This window comes from Alosa alosa, chromosome 5 (assembly GCF_017589495.1).
Source record: "Alosa alosa isolate M-15738 ecotype Scorff River chromosome 5, AALO_Geno_1.1, whole genome shotgun sequence".
Taxonomy (NCBI): domain Eukaryota; kingdom Metazoa; phylum Chordata; class Actinopteri; order Clupeiformes; family Clupeidae; genus Alosa; species Alosa alosa.
In genome coordinates this window covers 4,686,426-4,702,301 of record NC_063193.1, presented here as the reverse complement: position 1 = coordinate 4,702,301, position 15,876 = coordinate 4,686,426, and the positions used below count along the sequence as shown (strand labels likewise).

At 41.4% G+C, this 15,876-nt stretch overlaps 1 protein-coding gene across 2 annotated transcripts in view; it reads left to right on the top strand.

Annotated features, from left to right (window-relative positions):
* The first annotated feature begins 6,431 nt into the window (after positions 1-6,431).
* The window catches only part of msi1b (musashi RNA binding protein 1b), a 21,948-nt gene continuing 12,503 nt past the window's right edge, over positions 6,432-15,876 (top strand). Inside the window, exons 1-6 of one of the 2 annotated variants that reach the window (XM_048243922.1) lie at positions 6,432-6,593; positions 6,996-7,036; positions 7,753-7,834; positions 8,007-8,091; positions 14,724-14,765; positions 14,981-15,073. In XM_048243922.1, coding sequence (XP_048099879.1) covers positions 6,535-6,593; positions 6,996-7,036; positions 7,753-7,834; positions 8,007-8,091; positions 14,724-14,765; positions 14,981-15,073 — 402 coding nt within the window. In that variant the 5' untranslated portion in view covers positions 6,432-6,534. The remainder of the gene's footprint in view (positions 6,594-6,995; positions 7,037-7,752; positions 7,835-8,006; positions 8,092-14,723; positions 14,766-14,980; positions 15,074-15,876) is intronic. The other variant, XM_048243921.1, reaches the window with a different exon arrangement.

Below are 15,876 nucleotides of genomic sequence, written 5' to 3'. Positions count from 1 at the left end.
GCATAAGAAGGAGGCCACATACAGTACTTTCCCAAACATGTCCTTCTAGTCCCACGAAGCCTCCACGTGGAACCATCACCACCCTCTGTGTTCTCTCCCTGCTCAAGGTATTAACCTCAGGGCCCACTCCCTTTTGGCTTAAGATACTAAGCTCAGACAGAGACTTTGTAATGAGACACAGCACTCAAAGAATCCACCATAGAAATGCATGGGATTAGTATGTAATGCCAATTTCGTACAGTTACAGTTATTTGATTGCAGTTTCCCGCCCCCTCCTGTAATCTAAGCAACCTACGAATAACATATTTTAGCCTCAGTTCAGATTTAAACACAGATTCGCCTGATGTAATTTTAATGTCAACATGACCTCCCTTACAGTAGGTATGCCTCCCCATTCATTTCAATAGGAATATAGCTGCCCAAAATAACTGCCTGAAGCCACACATTTGCATCACATTTTCCATTTATATTTAATCATTCAGCTGACACTTTTATCCAAAACGACTTCCAACAATCAAGGTAGGGCCTACAATAGGCACAGTGCCACTATGATATTGTTAGTGCAGCAATCAAAACAGTATAATAGAATAACAGTTCAAGCGAAGTTCAGGGAGGGGGAAGAGAGACAGTCAGGATAGGGAGAAAGTGCTAGATAAAGCATGTCCAGCTGTTAGTAGTGCTTAGAGAGGAGGTACTCTCTGAAGAGGTGGTCTCTTTAGCACAGCATAGTACTCCCTTTCGGCTTAATATACCAACCTCAAGGCTGCAAATTCCAATTTGGCTCAAGGGCTCCGGGCTTGCATACTCACTTCAGGCTTAAGATACTAACCTCAGGGGCTGCATACTGACTTTCGGCTTAAGATACTAACCTAAGGGCTGCATACTCACTTTCGGCTTAAGATACTAACCTACAGTAAAGGCTGCATATTAACTTTCGGCTTAAGATACCAACCTAAGGGCTGTATATACTCACTTTAAAAAAAATGAAATGAAATGAAATGAAAAATGTAATAATCTAGGAAAGGTCAGCATATATGGATACTACTGGTGTTTGGAGTGTGCATACTTTGGTGATAGGGACCTATGAGTGTGTGATGTAAGGTCTGGCCTTGCATGTGTTAAGCAAGCTTGTACACTAGATGGCAGTATTAAGTGCTTTATCGTTGCAGGTATTCATGACATTTAGACCCTAATGGTTCATAGTAGGGGATGAAGATGGTATTGTATTCGGATGCGTCTGTCCATTCGGATGCGTCTGTCCAATCCTGATGCATTTTTCCCCACTGTTTCATATTGCACCGGATGGGTAAAATGCATAGAACATACTTACTGTAACTTATATTGTATATACAAGTTGGGGACGAGGGTCTGCAGTTGTCGCCTGATTGCTCTTTACTCCTTGGCAGTTTATTTTACTTAAACATGAACCTTTTAAAATGTGTTTTGGGGATCTAGAGTGCCACAACAAAAGCTTTAAAACTATCTGTACTCCCCATATCATCCCGTCTCTATTATTGGATGTTTTTTCAGTGCTCAAGTTGGATGTGCAATAACTTCTAGATCTATATATCTACTGCCGAGAATTACAAATCTTTTCCATTACAAAGCTGGTTTTGGTATTTCCATTACAAAGCTGGTATTGGTATTTTCATTACAAAACTGGTATTGGTCTAGTCTGGTGTTTGGTAGAATTACACAACTCTTATGACAGCAATAAATACTTTTTTAAAAACTTTTTTTCAGAACAGAAGATAAACCTACAAGTAAAATACAAACAAAACAACGGCAATGCTTGCCAACTGAGTGTGTGTGTGTGGGGGTGACTCAATGAAAAATGACCAAATAGCACTTGACGTGCTGCCAGTATACCACGCTGCATACATCATTCAGCCTGTCCATGCCCTTCCTCAATTAATACTTACAGTACTTCAGCATTTCATTTGTAGACAAATAGTTATGCTCAGATTAGTGTCAGTCAAACAGCAGTCTGGATGAAGAGTAACCAATCCCCAAACAAGGAAAACCAAACTACACTAACTGGGCAAAAACATAATAGAATATGATACAGTCTGGTCCATTCCATGCTGTGAAGCCTCCATTCTTGCCTCAAGTCAGGAACAGAGCATGAAATATGGACCAGAGTATGACCTTTGTACTGCCTTCCTGCAGTTCATGTCAGCATACGTCAGCATTTCATTCATTCATTCATTCATTCATTCACAAATACCAGCCTGTCTCTTTTTATTTTCCACATAGAAAGCCAAGTAAGCAGTGTGGTTCTTCACACATAAGGAAAGTATGTCGCTGTGTATGAAAAAGAGTTCTCTGTACATGGAAGGCAGTGCATGCTAACAGGTGGCCCTCCCCCACTGACACAGGAGTCACACACAGTTCAATACATGTGGAATTGCCTGAAGGCTGAACTGGGGGAAAAGGGGGAAGAAATGTGCTTGCTGTGCACATGAAAGTACTACCAGTGCAAAACTGCATCAAAAATACTGTTAACTGTTAAAAAAATGATTATGAATATTTGATTCTCAGTGAAATTCCAAAAGTGCAGGAAGAAAAAGACAAATGGTTATCTGATCGTCTACTAGAGCATTTCCTTGTAAGCCAAGCTTTGTGAATGCTTCCCGTGAATGGTTCATAAGTGAGCTCAGCTTATAAAGAGTTTTTACATGAAACTTGCATTACCAATTTAGCCCTGTGTCTTTGTATTTAGAAGAAGTGCTTGCCTACCAATTTGTGCATGTTTTTTATGCTATTGTTTTATAACTACATACAAAATCTCTCTCTCTCTCTATCTCTCTTTCTCTCTCTCTCTCGCTCTCTCTCCCCTTCTCTAACTATCCCCTTTTCAGTCAACCCCCAGCTACAGTCATTGATCAAGCATGCATAAATAGAGCACGCCCATTTCTCAACATTCATGAACTCTGTGCCAGCAGTTGTTGGCACATTGTCTGCACAGTTATGAGAATATGAGAGGCTGCAGGTATATTACAATACACTATTACAGTTTTTCTCCATTGTTTTGATGCCTGTGTCAACTCTGACATCACATTCTCAATACACATTGGACAACAAAATGCAAAATATAGTTCTCAGAAGGAACATTTTTGCTATGTCTGTTCCATTTCTTTCTCATTTTTTGGTATCAGAAAAAACTGTGGAACAACTAAATGTACTGAATAAAAAATAATGTATTAATTCCTACCAAGATTTAACTGTCAATGACATGTAAGACCTACAGTAAACACAGGCAAGACAAATTTCATTGAACTACAACTTGTCATTTGTCATCGTAACAGACCTACAGTAAACCCCTTTTGTACTGTTTTCTTCACCAAATAGGCAATACAGTACTTTGTCTAAATGTTCATTGCATCTGTAGCAACACATAACAGACATGGCATCTCTTATGGATAATGAATGATTGCTGATTGAAGAATTGTGCAAAGGAGTTCGGCCCCTCCCACCCCCTCCCTTCCGTGCAATTGAAATTCTCCTGAATGCGCATCTCATCAGTGAATGGCTGGAAAAGTTTGTTGTGTTTCATGATCCAGGCTGCACCAGGCTGTTTTTGTTACCGTTTTTAGAGCCTGGGCTGTCTACAGAGAGACCACATTTTTTTACAGTGAGGGGACAGGCAGCAAGCTGATGGTGAGGAGATTTTTATTAGCTTAGAAACCGCGTAAGATCGCTTAAAGCACCTTTAAGTATAGTTTTGAAAATGTAATTACAAATTGGACAAAATCATGTTAGTGAACTTGAAAACTGAGTATCCTAGTGATAAGTGCTTACCCATGGTCATGTTGTCCAAAGCCCTGTGGCTCTCTGGTGTAGTGTGTGTGTCCCACAGAGCACCATCTACATGGTATATCATGTATAATACCTGATTTGTGTATTTGCAAACACTGCTCATTTAGCTCATTTATTCATAACGATTTATACATGTCATTTTCATTACAAGGGCCATTGTTCCCAGAGCAATTTGGTGTTACGGTGAGTGCCTTGGTCAAAGGCACGACGGTGAAAGCCGTCTATTGAACCCACAACCTTCCAGGCTACTGCATGCTAGTACCGGTAACCACTTCACTATCACCGCCCGAGCCTGAATGAAGTTGTTCTCTAGATGTTCCTGCAAAGTATTCAAATTCTCTCTGTTCAGAAATTCAGAAATGCTGATATCAGTTTTCTATAAGGAGTATAATTAGTTACACCATAGTGACTCCACTACATGTGTAGTAAGTGTATCACTGAAAGGTATGAGGCATCATTACTTTACATAACTTACTGTAAAAAGACCAGCATAAGTGCCTTGAAAGCAGCTAACAATTGCACTGAGTGATGACAGATGTCACATGTGGGTTTGTGTGTGTGTGTGTGTGTGTGTGTGGATTTGTGTGTGTGTGTGTGTGTGTGTGTGTGTGTGTGTGTGTGTGTGTGTGTGTGTGTGTGTGTGGATTTTGTGTGTGTGTGTGTGTGTGTGTGTGTGTGTGTGTGTGTGTGTGTGTGTGTGTGTGTGTGTGTGTGTGTGTGTGTGTGTGTGTGCAGCGCTTGGCGTGCATGTCCGTCGCGTGTCCCGTCCGATGCGTGTCGTGTGTGTGTGTGTGTGTGTGTGTGTGTGTGTGTGTGTGTGTGTGTGCTGGAGGAGAGAGATGGAGGTAGTGAGAGATTAGTAAAGGCTTTTACTAATTAAATACTTGGGCCTCAGCAGTGAACACTGAGCACTCTGAGATTTAAATCTCACACATGCAATTAGATTACCTCCAACAATTCCCCAGTTATAAACTATGTATTTCTACACTAAAAGCCTCTATGACATCAACAATCCATCCATTTAGGTTCCAAAAATAAAATGTGACCTGTCCCTGTCCATAACTGACAAATATAATACATTGCATATTATGCATAATTTGCTTTCTTTGTTTTTGACACCATCAAGAACAAGCAAGTCTTACATGAGTAGTGTGTGAATCATAGATGGTCACATTCACTAAATCCATAAAACACACAAATCAAGGAGCCACCTGTCAAGTGCATTGTATGTCTTTTATGGCCTACTAGAGCCACAGATTATTGGATTATGGGTACATTTTAAATTTTAGACCAGGAGCTCCATGAGTGCACTGGAAGAAGTAGCAGATAGTTTCTGAAATCTGCTTGAAGATCGGATCAGAACACCAAGAAGACTGTTTAAGTGGCATATGTTTCCCAACCTCGCTAATTACTTTTTGTCTGGCAGTGCTTGTTAGGAGTGTAAACGGGACGCAACATGTGGCACGCACAGGGTGAATGGGCTAATCGGGTAATTCACACAGACGCACAGTGCTTACATGCAATCCAATTACAGCTCTGTAATCTGGTCACTGTATGTGTGTGTGTGTGTGTGTGTGTGTGTGTGTGTGTGTGTGTGTGTGTGTGTGTATGTGTGTGTGTGTGTGTGTGTGTGTGTGTGTGTGTGTTCATGCATGTTGTCTGAGTGTGTGTATTTGGCACTTGCGCATGCATGTGAGTGTGTGTGTGTGTCAGTGTGCATGCGTGCTCATGCATACTTGTGTATGCTTGACTGTGTGTGTGTGTGTGTGTGTGTGTGTGTGTGTGTGTGTGTGCGTGTTTGTGCTTGTGCATGTGCATGCATGTGTGTATGTGTGCAACTGTGAGAGGTGTTGAGTATGTAACACCTAGGTACACCCACATGAATGTAAGATGAGTTGGTTTGGTAAGCATCCATGAAAAGAACCATACCTCAGTGTGTTTTAAAACATGCTCTAAATAAGAAATTATGCTCTATTTAATTCAATAATATGCTCTAAAGTATGCATATATGCTGTATTTTTAAGTGAATCAATGAAAAGAAAAACAAGCGTGATTGGTGAAAATATGTTTGTTTCAAGCATACTGTGGGGAAAACTTCACCAAATGTGTGAATCAGTCAACTGTAATCAAGATCCTCAGAACAAGCCAGATATATGAGCATCCATGTGGAGTGAAACAAATCAGAAATATCCGGCTACTTGTGCATTTTGTCCCTAAAAAGTTTTTGCTGAAGTACTGAAAATGGTAGGCTTGGTAATAGTACATGAGGGGGAACTGAAAATGCATGCTAGCTGTAGTAAACTGTTGAGGCCTATTGTGTACTGTAACATTCACCCCTGGCACACTGTCTATAGACAGACAGGCTATATGTGGAGAAAAAGACAGGGAAGTTTGCTATTGTTACAAAAGCAAACGTTAGGGTGGCTAGGTCTGTCTTGAGCCCAATTTTGTTTTACACTTTACTCCACAAGGGACGTAACCTAAGCAACGGAATTGGCATGGTATTTGTTGTGGTGAATGTAATACACTACACCAGTGCGCGCTCACCAATGCAGTCCTGAAAAGGAGGAGTCTCACAGGCTTGGAGCGAGCCTGATCCCTCCTCTGGCTCTGTCAGTAGTACCCCCTCTCCTCTCGGCCATACCCCTATCCCGTTGGATACTCCACACTGCTTGCACTCCTATACCGCGCAGAAGAGGCAAGCACGGTCAAACGATGGAGACAGAAGGCAGTCAGAGCGGGTTATCTTCCTCGGATTCCCCTCACGATCCATGGTAAACCGAACAAAACGTCGTAGTTTTCTTGTGTGTTGTTCTGTTCTTGTTCGTTCGGAGATGAGGGAGTTATTGAGACTTAACAAGACTTTGGGAGTTACTGGACAAAGACGGAGAGCATGCATGTTGGTTGGTCAACACGTCGCATCCGACACTGTTGGATTATCATTATTCTGTTGGCTCGAAACGGAAAACGGGAAATAGCGCATAATTAAGAGTAAAATGATTTGTTAACTGTTTTCTTTGTCTGTGGAAAGGCTTTGAAAAAAGTTGCATACTCAACGTATTTGATCATGCGCTACTTTGATGTCTATATTATATCCCAAATACTTATTATCTTTATTTAATGTCATACTTCTTAAGATATGGTCTCACTGTGTTTTTCTTCTTCTTGTCATTAAGCAAAATGTTCATCGGTGGCCTTAGCTGGCAAACGACACAAGGTAAGCGGCTTTTCCTCAGACTATTTCACAATGGTCAGGGACGGTCAATTGAGGCTCAGTTGAGCGAAAGCAATATCCGTTCGTTAAATTGTTGCCTTTTTCTTAACTAACTTTGGTCGGTTGGAGAGAAGAGGGAGAGAAGGGGATCCAACCTGCTCTCCTCGTCGAAACTACTATTCGTGCCAATCGGCAGTTCGGAGTTTGCATAACGAGCAGAGAATTAATTAGATTTAATATCAGATAATAGACAACAGACAACTTATAAGTTATAACTTCCTTACGTATTAACCCCGAATGTTTTGTAAACAGTTTGAAAGTGAACGCGAACATCACAGTCGAGATGATGAAGTAAAACGATTGAAGAAGTTGAGAAGGACTGAGCGAATGCAAAGGTGGTAGCCTAGGCCGCTACCTGAAGTGGGCTATGTTCTTTAGCTCAGGCTGAACTCAATGAGAGACACGCCCCCTAAACTACAGTAGAGAAGCTATATTTCTGTTTGTGTGTTTTTGAAAATGTATAAGCATACATGTATGTATCCACATCATTACAGAATGATTAGGTTTATCAATTATTTGGGTGACATTTAAATGCTCTTATTGTAGCCTACATCCACTTAGGCAATTCCAGAGAAAGCAATTCCTCTCTTTTGTGTATCTTGTTACCCAGCTTTGTGATCAGAGTTCGTTATTTAAATCTTTATTTTCTTCCATCTTAGAGGGTCTCAAGGAGTACTTCTGCAAGTACGGCGAAGTGAAAGAGTGTATGGTCATGCGGGATCCAGTTACAAAGAGGTCGAGGTGAGGGACTCGCCGTGCCCACAGCGGCGTCCTATCAGCGGGCACTCCAGCCAGCGCTCGGCCTGAACCGCATGAGAGCTTCACGCTTTCTTTTTACAAATGCGAGCTTATATATTTACTGCGCTCTAGCATACGGAGGATCACGGGAAAAATGTTGTCTGTTTGTTTACAGGGGTTTTGGGTTTGTCACGTTTGTTGATCAAGCTGGTGTGGACAAAGTTTTGGCCCAGACCAGACACGAGTTGGACTCAAAAACAGTGAGTTTATTTTTTTTACATAGTCTATCTGTCCTCAGATTTGATTTTTATTTGCTGATGCTGTGTCATGCCAGGATATTCCAGGATATGCAATAATAGCAGGTGCACTTTGTGTGCTTGACATTATCATTGAGGGCTGCTGACGGGCTACATGGTTGTATAGTCGGTCTGTTTGAACTGTTTTTTTTTTCTCTCATCCAATCGTGCAAAATTAATTTATGATAAAGAAAACTCTGTTGAAACTCTGTTGCATGCCTTTTCCATGCCAGCAACCAATAAATGTCTGTGAACATTTGAGATCACAGACATCGCAGAAGAAAACATTGTTCCGCACAAGAAGTAGCCTAGGCCAGCTTACATACCTTGATGAAAGCTCAGTCACATTGAACAAACTCCTCATCTCAGGCCACTGCTGTCTCAGCATGTGCTGATGAGTTGTAGATGACTGGCAAAGACAGCGTGAAGACTAACTGTTTGTACACTTTGTAAGCTGCTTTTTTACTCAGCATACAGTATTATGTGGTGACTTACACATTAATGCTGGACTCGTGAGTTTTGTCATTTGGTTACTGAATGGGTAAAGTTCTGCAATGGAGCACAGTCACCCTCCTCCTCCTCCCTTCTCCTGCAAAGAGGCCAGGAAGGTTCTCTCCCTCTGGGTCGATTGCCATGGTAACTTGGGGAACCTAGTAGGGTGAGTGCCACTCTATGTGGCACAATGTGTTCAAGTTAAGAAAACTCTTTTGAATTAGGACGAATAGATATTTACTCAAATCGTAAAAAAACATTAAAAAAAAAACAGGATTGATGTTCACGTTCAGTTAAAATGGGCTGCAAATTCACATCTTCTGGCCAGGCCACATATTTGTACTGTGATGCTTTAGTTGAAAAAAAAAAATTCAATTTCAGGGCAAAACCTATGTGGCATATGTTGACTATTATCTGTTATTGCAGTATATTTGCATTCCGAAATTATAAAGAACTACTGTTGGTGTATGTGCACAAATCTCTTTGTATACAGTTAGTTGGTAACTGTTGAAACTAATAATTCCCAGTCTTAACACTGTGGACCATTAATTAAATCAGAGACCTGTTTCTTGATTACAGTTATCAGCTTCTTGTTTCTCAGCCACATATTTTACCTACCTAAAGAATCATCTCAGCGGACCATGCATCTCCAGAATGACTGGTCAATTATTATTTGGCCTAACCTACTAATAGTTCTGTCACATGTATTCTTGTATTGTTACATATCTTGTGCAGTTATTATAGAAGATAATAGTTTTATAGCACTTATTATCCCAAAGATGGATATTTTTCATCAGGTGACACTGTTTTGGTTATGGACAGAAGGTTGTTTTTGTCGAAGTGCCAGTGTCTTCCAGTACTTCTCTGTTGGCAATAATGTTCATAAAGTGACGTGGAGATCATAGAGGTAGCTTGACTCCGAAAGTACGTAAAACACAAACAATGATAAAGAGAGAAAATGACATTTGTGTACAGCTTTCACTTTACTTTTAGTGAGTTAGCTTGTGTGTGTGTATGTGAATGTAAATGTGTGTGTATATATGTGTGTGTGTTTGTGTGAGCAATTGTGTGTGTGTGTGTGTCTTTGTGAGTGCTGTGGATGTGGGCGGGTCTGAGGACAATGCTGCCCGTTGGTTGCCATAGGGACGGTCGAGTCTCTTTCCCCAGGGGGTCGGAGAGAGGGAGTGGTAGTGTCTCTGGGTCAGTTCAGTAAAACTTTCAGAGTTTCTTTCCCTCTTTCTCTCTCCCCTCTCTCTTTTACTTTCTCTCCCTCTTTTTCTTTCTCAGTCTCTCTCTTTCTCTCTTTCACCCCCTTACTCCTCCTTCTGCCACCGCCACCTTACTGTCTCAGAGCACTCCAAGCGTGATTGCATAGATTTATATACAAAGCAGGCACCTGCTGATGTTAAAATATGTACCACGTGCTTGCTGTAGTTAGAGGACTGTGTAATTCATTTGTGTGTGTGTGTGTGTGTGTGGGGTCATTTAAATCAGAAGTTAGAGAAGTACAGTATAGTAGTTTGGGTAAGAGCACTTGTAAAATGCCCGTCATGTAGCCTAGTCTTTGTCTGGCTAAAGAAAATAAATAAACAAAGGCTGCTGAAGTCAGGAGGACAAGGCTGTCACTTGCAGTCAGGGCAGAAGTTGGCATGGCGACCACAGTCTCTTCAAATGACATTCCACACAGCCATGCGTCTTTCAATCTTGCAAACTCAGACTGGCCCAAGTGATAAAGTGTTGTCTCTGAAGTCCGTGTGTAAAGTCTGTAATAAAGACTAAATTCATCAGTTAGCGGTCCATGAAGGGTTCTTTTCATCACTTTTTTCCTATAGGTGAATGGAATATGTCCTCATGAAATACATCAAGCTTTGTTTGGTCAATTCCCACATAGCTGAATGGCCACTTTTGTATTTCGCTCTCTGACACAAAAATCGGCAGCTTCAAGATAATATATCACCCACCAATGCTCCTGCAGTATGTGTTTTTTTGGTGACACATAACAAATTCTCTACTTTTTTCAAGTTCTGTAGTGTTTTGCGGACAACGGGCTGCTGCACTACTAGCTCAGTGGCTAGCGCACAAGCTCTTCCCATGCCTCTGTGCCTCAGTAACAGCTTGGCCATACCTCTGAACTGAACTCCATGTAAACTTAGTAATCTGGGCTACGTGAGCAGAGGCCAAGGCAGAGCGAGAGACACGCAGGCTTTTATTCGAGGCCCCCTCCTCCACTGCCACCCCCACCCCTACCCCTAGCCTCAGCCCTCCATACTACCCCCAGCCCTGCCTGGGAGACTGGGGCCAGTGTGAAGGTGCCTCATGGCAAGCTGCCTGGCCTTCCTTTGGGCTGGAAGAGATTAGCCCTAACAAGCTGACCAAAGCAAGCAGGGGAGGGGGAGGGACGGAGAGAGAGGGGGATTGAGAGAGAGAGAGAATGAGAGAGAGATGGAGAGGAGTGGAATTAAGGAGAGAGAATGAGAGAGAGAGATGGAAAGGAGTAGAATTAGAGAGAAACAGACAGAGTGAAAGAGAGAGATTTGTGGGCAGGGGGCAATTTTTAGTCTGCTTCCTCTTTTCTGTGTCCTTTGTAGTAATTAAAGTAGTTGCTCTGCAACAACTAATCAGATCGAATAGAACTGGTACGAGCTGGACTAGACTATGTGCATCTTTATGCCAGGGCTTGAACCTGGATAGTAAGTCTGGATTAGTCTGTGTGTGTGTGTGTGTGTGTGTGTGTGTGTGTGTGTGTGTTTGTGTGCTACAGTGGGGTTTTACTCATTATAGTATCCTTAGCCAACTGCTGCTGACAGATTTTAAGTGATTGACCTGATGGGATTGACCTTTTCAGTAAACCCAAATAGATACTGTTGGACACTGGTGTGTGTTTGTCTGTGTGTGTGTGTGTGTGTGTGTGTGTGTGTGTGTGTGTGTGTGTGTGTGTGTGTGTGTGTGTGTGTGTGTGTGTGTGTGTGTATGTGTGTGTATTTGGTATGCGTATGCATAAATGTCCATGTGCATGCATTTTGTTTATGCACAGAATATACAACTATTTTCCAGACACTGTGTGTGTGTGTGTGTGTGTGTGTGTGTGTGTGTGTGTGTGTGTGTGTGTGTGTGTGTGTGTGTGTGTGTGTGTGTGTGTGTGTGTGTTCATTCACAGTTTGGTATGCTCTTCCGCTTTGTATGTTTTTATTGGAATAACTGTATGGGCAACAATATTATAAGGCATGGGATTTAAAAAAGTAGGCCTAGACGTACATTTTTCAATCATGTTAAATCCTAAATCACACACAACATCCTTGACTGGTATACTTCAAAAATAGGGCTTCATGCATCAGAATATTTTCATATGATGAATACACAAGAAAACAAAACTCTGGGAATAAGACTCTTCCTTTGTTTTTATCTACCCTGTTTTATCTGACAACATAAATATGTAATACAAATATTGGAAATGATATTACCTTATATTGCAGAAGTTACACATTTTGTTTCAAACAGAACCTGATACAGAGGTGTGTGTGCTGCTGGTCTGTACTACACATGAGCCACTCCCATGCTCTTCACACCTTTATTTTTCTTTATTCAGCATGATTAACCCCATTCATTTTGATGTACCATGTGTCTTCTTTTATTTTACTTTTACTTTTATTTTGCTAGGTTTGATCCCCACCAGAATGTGTGTCTGTGTGTTGATTTTGTTTATTTCTTTTTGTGTGTGCGCGTGCTCATGTGCGTGTGTGTGTCTGTTTGTTTTTGATTGTGCACAGGAGTGTGGGGCGACAGAAGTGGTTGGTGACACGAGGTGACTATATCAGAGTTGTAGATAGAGAACCATAGTGCTAAAAACAAACGTAGTTCTACGCATTCGATCTCCACTCAGTCTAGCCTAGCATCTTCTCTCTATTCTCTAGCTGTTGTTTTTTTCTTTTACTTCACATCCAATACTGGTAGATATCATACAGTATGTGCCATTACAAACAACTCCAGTGTTGAACTGAAGTGGTTTACTTCATTTGGGCTGCCAGCTCTTAGCAGTAGCTCTGGTGATAAAACCCTGTTACAAACTAATATTAGTTTGCTGCTAGCTCTGTACTGTTCTGTCACTACAGTACAGTGCCACATAGTGTAGCAGTGGGTATCTAGCTGGATTAGCTGGAGTTTGTTAGACTAATATAGAGATCTTCTAGCCTATTTGTAGCATGCGTCTTCACAGCATGTACTAGCTGTTTGGTTAGATGGAATGTTCTGTTCTTTGCATGAGGGTCTCCAATGCTTGAATGCAGATGGCCTTCATAGCTCTTCATAGAGAAATGAATTACTGGAATGATTCTTGATTTTGTGATGAAATTCTGTAGCACTAACACATTTAGTAGTGGTAGTCAAGCCTTTACAATGACAAAAAAAAGGTTTCCATTACAAGTAGAGATTTTGGGTCAGATCAACTCCATGGAAGGTGCGATTCATTGTGCACTATTGTCCCACAACAATGTAGACTGGACAAAGAAAAGAATGAAGGGGAACAGAGAGAATGAGAAAGAGAGAAAGAAAGGTAGGAAAAGAAAAATATAGATAGAAAATAAATAAAGAAAACAAGAGGCAAAAGATGCAAAAACAAACAAGCACAAACAAGCTGTCCTGTCTGAGATTCTATCATTTTCATGTCAATCTTTTTTATTTCTATTGTATACCTGTCCATTTTCTTTTTATTTTATTTTATTTTTTTTATTTTTATCTTGGGAATTGAGATGTATTTGTGACCTTAGTGTTTGTGTGAGATTCTTGCAGATCACATGTCACACAATGCCATGAAAGAAAAGGTCAGAGAGATCAACTTCTTCCACATACATATACACTTACAATCCCAATCTAAGTGCACACACACACACACACACACACACACACACACATTTATACACAGGGGTACACCCATGTATGCACACATGCACACTCAAACACACACACACACACACAGACACACACACACAGACACACACACACACACACACACACACACACACACAGTACTTCACTCACTTTGACAGGCATGCACTACCAGGAGACTGTGTGTGTAAAGAATAGAATGAGACTGAGATTTACTTCCTAAGTCACTTGTCAGCATCTAGCTGAAGCCGTGTCCTAACCCAAGGGTGAGAGAGGCCACTGCTAGTTAACATGCAGGGCTGCTTGAAATAAAAACTGTGTCAGGAAATAAACAACCCAGGTCAGATGGAAAGGTGATTATATAGCCCCACTTTCTTTCCCACGTTTAGCAGCAGGTGAACGTCACCGATCCACTCTCTTTTTCCTTTCCCAGGTGAACCATTACCAGATCACTCTCTTCTTCTGCACCTGTCATATGAAATGACGGGAAACCAAATGTATTCAGTGTTCTTCTCCCCACCCTTATGCTCTGTTTTTTGTTACAGTTTTTGTTCTCCGTCTGGTTTCTTTAAGCTTTGTTACCTTCCACTTTTATCTGTGAGATTTTGCTTGTCACCTGGGATGATATTGCTATTTTTTCCCCATAAAGGCATCCTATGCATTTTTCTACCTTGATATAACAGCTTCAGTCATTTTGATGGTAAACTAACTTGTAGTTGAGAGAATGGCGCATCCACCTATCTCGACCTGTCTACGGAGAACCAGCCTTCGCTCTCCCCTGACTCTACTTTTGTAAATTGTGCAATATCCTACTATTGTTTAATATTGCCTTATCAGTTGGCATGGCTCTTTGGAGATTATATTAGCTGATTTGTAAACATGTCCACATGTACCACATGTCCAGGGGAAGGGTGCAAGCTATGAGTGGTGTTTACGACAGTTGTGTAAAATACTAATATACTTCAAAATATAGGGGGTTCCCAAAACATTGCATTAGTATCCTATCCTAAGTATCCTATCTCTTTTGCTGCTACATATCACATTCAAAATGCATGCTTTCGAGAGGAAAATTTTGAGAGGAAATAACAACAAAATTGGACATATCCCCAGGAGCCTACCTTGATTGGATAAAGAGCCAGCGATCTCTTCAAGTCTTCCCCTGGCTTTAAGGACTGTGTCTGTGTTTGTCTAAACTAGCCTCTCGTCTTGAATTCCTCCTCTAGATTGACCCAAAAGTCGCGTTCCCACGCAGAGCGCAGCCGAAGGTATGTTGATGAGTCTAACAATCTCTGTTTTGGTTTGTGTATCCTATATTCTGTCCATAATGTCTGATAATTATTTGAAAAAATAGCATACAGGCAGTCACTTATTTTTAAGTTATCAAGTTATTTTTGTAATAAGTCTCAGCCACACAATACAACTCTGCCACATTTGTTCTGTGTGTGAACGTCTATTTCTCGTGTTTTCTCTTCAATTGCAGTTAGTGACTCGGACCAAGAAGATCTTTGTGGGAGGTCTGTCTGTAAACACCACCATCGAAGATGTTAAGCAATATTTCGACCAGTTTGGAAAGGTAGGTCTTATGATTCTAACTTATCCTCCTCAGCTGGTACACACTATGACAGCATGAACAGCAAAATTATTTCACGTGTCTGGTCTGATGGGCGTACCATAGTGGCAAATGTCATAAAATATTAAGGGCATAACAGTCACATATATTTTCACATTCACATTAATGTCGTCTTTCTTCTGATTTCTTGTGTGAAGAGTCTGAAATAGTTTCAAACATTAGCAGATTATAGAACACCTTATCTGTAATTAAACAAGTCTGGCAAATTACTTTCAAGACAAGTGACGGGCACAGAGGAGGCAAAGGCACGAACAGAGTTCGAAGGGAGTGCAGAGAAGGGTAGAAGGGTTGGAGACGGAGCGCTAGAGGAAGGGGTGCCGAGAGAACCAAAAGTTTTTGCGAGTGGAGACAGAGGGGGGGAGGGATTACCCGAATCTGAATTAATCTGATGTAACAGCTGCTCCAACCCGCCACCCCCTCCCGGCCTGTTACCGTGGCGACCCAGGCTCGCCATTGTCCCCAAGTAATTCAGCGGAGAAGAGGCTTGTGGAGCGTGTGAGTGTGTGTGTGTGTGTGTGTGTGTGTGTGTGTGTGTGTGTATGTGTGTGTGTGTGTGTTTGAGTGTGAGTGTTTGTGTGTTTTGTGTGTGTGTGTTTGTGAATAAGGGGTCGAGGGCGTTTGTCAACACTGAAATCTGTGTAACAATACAACCGAAAAAATTAGACAGAAAAGTTGCCATTACATTATGCCTCCTCTTCACTTCATGGACGTTTGGACTTTAACAGAACAGGACCATGAGTTACGTT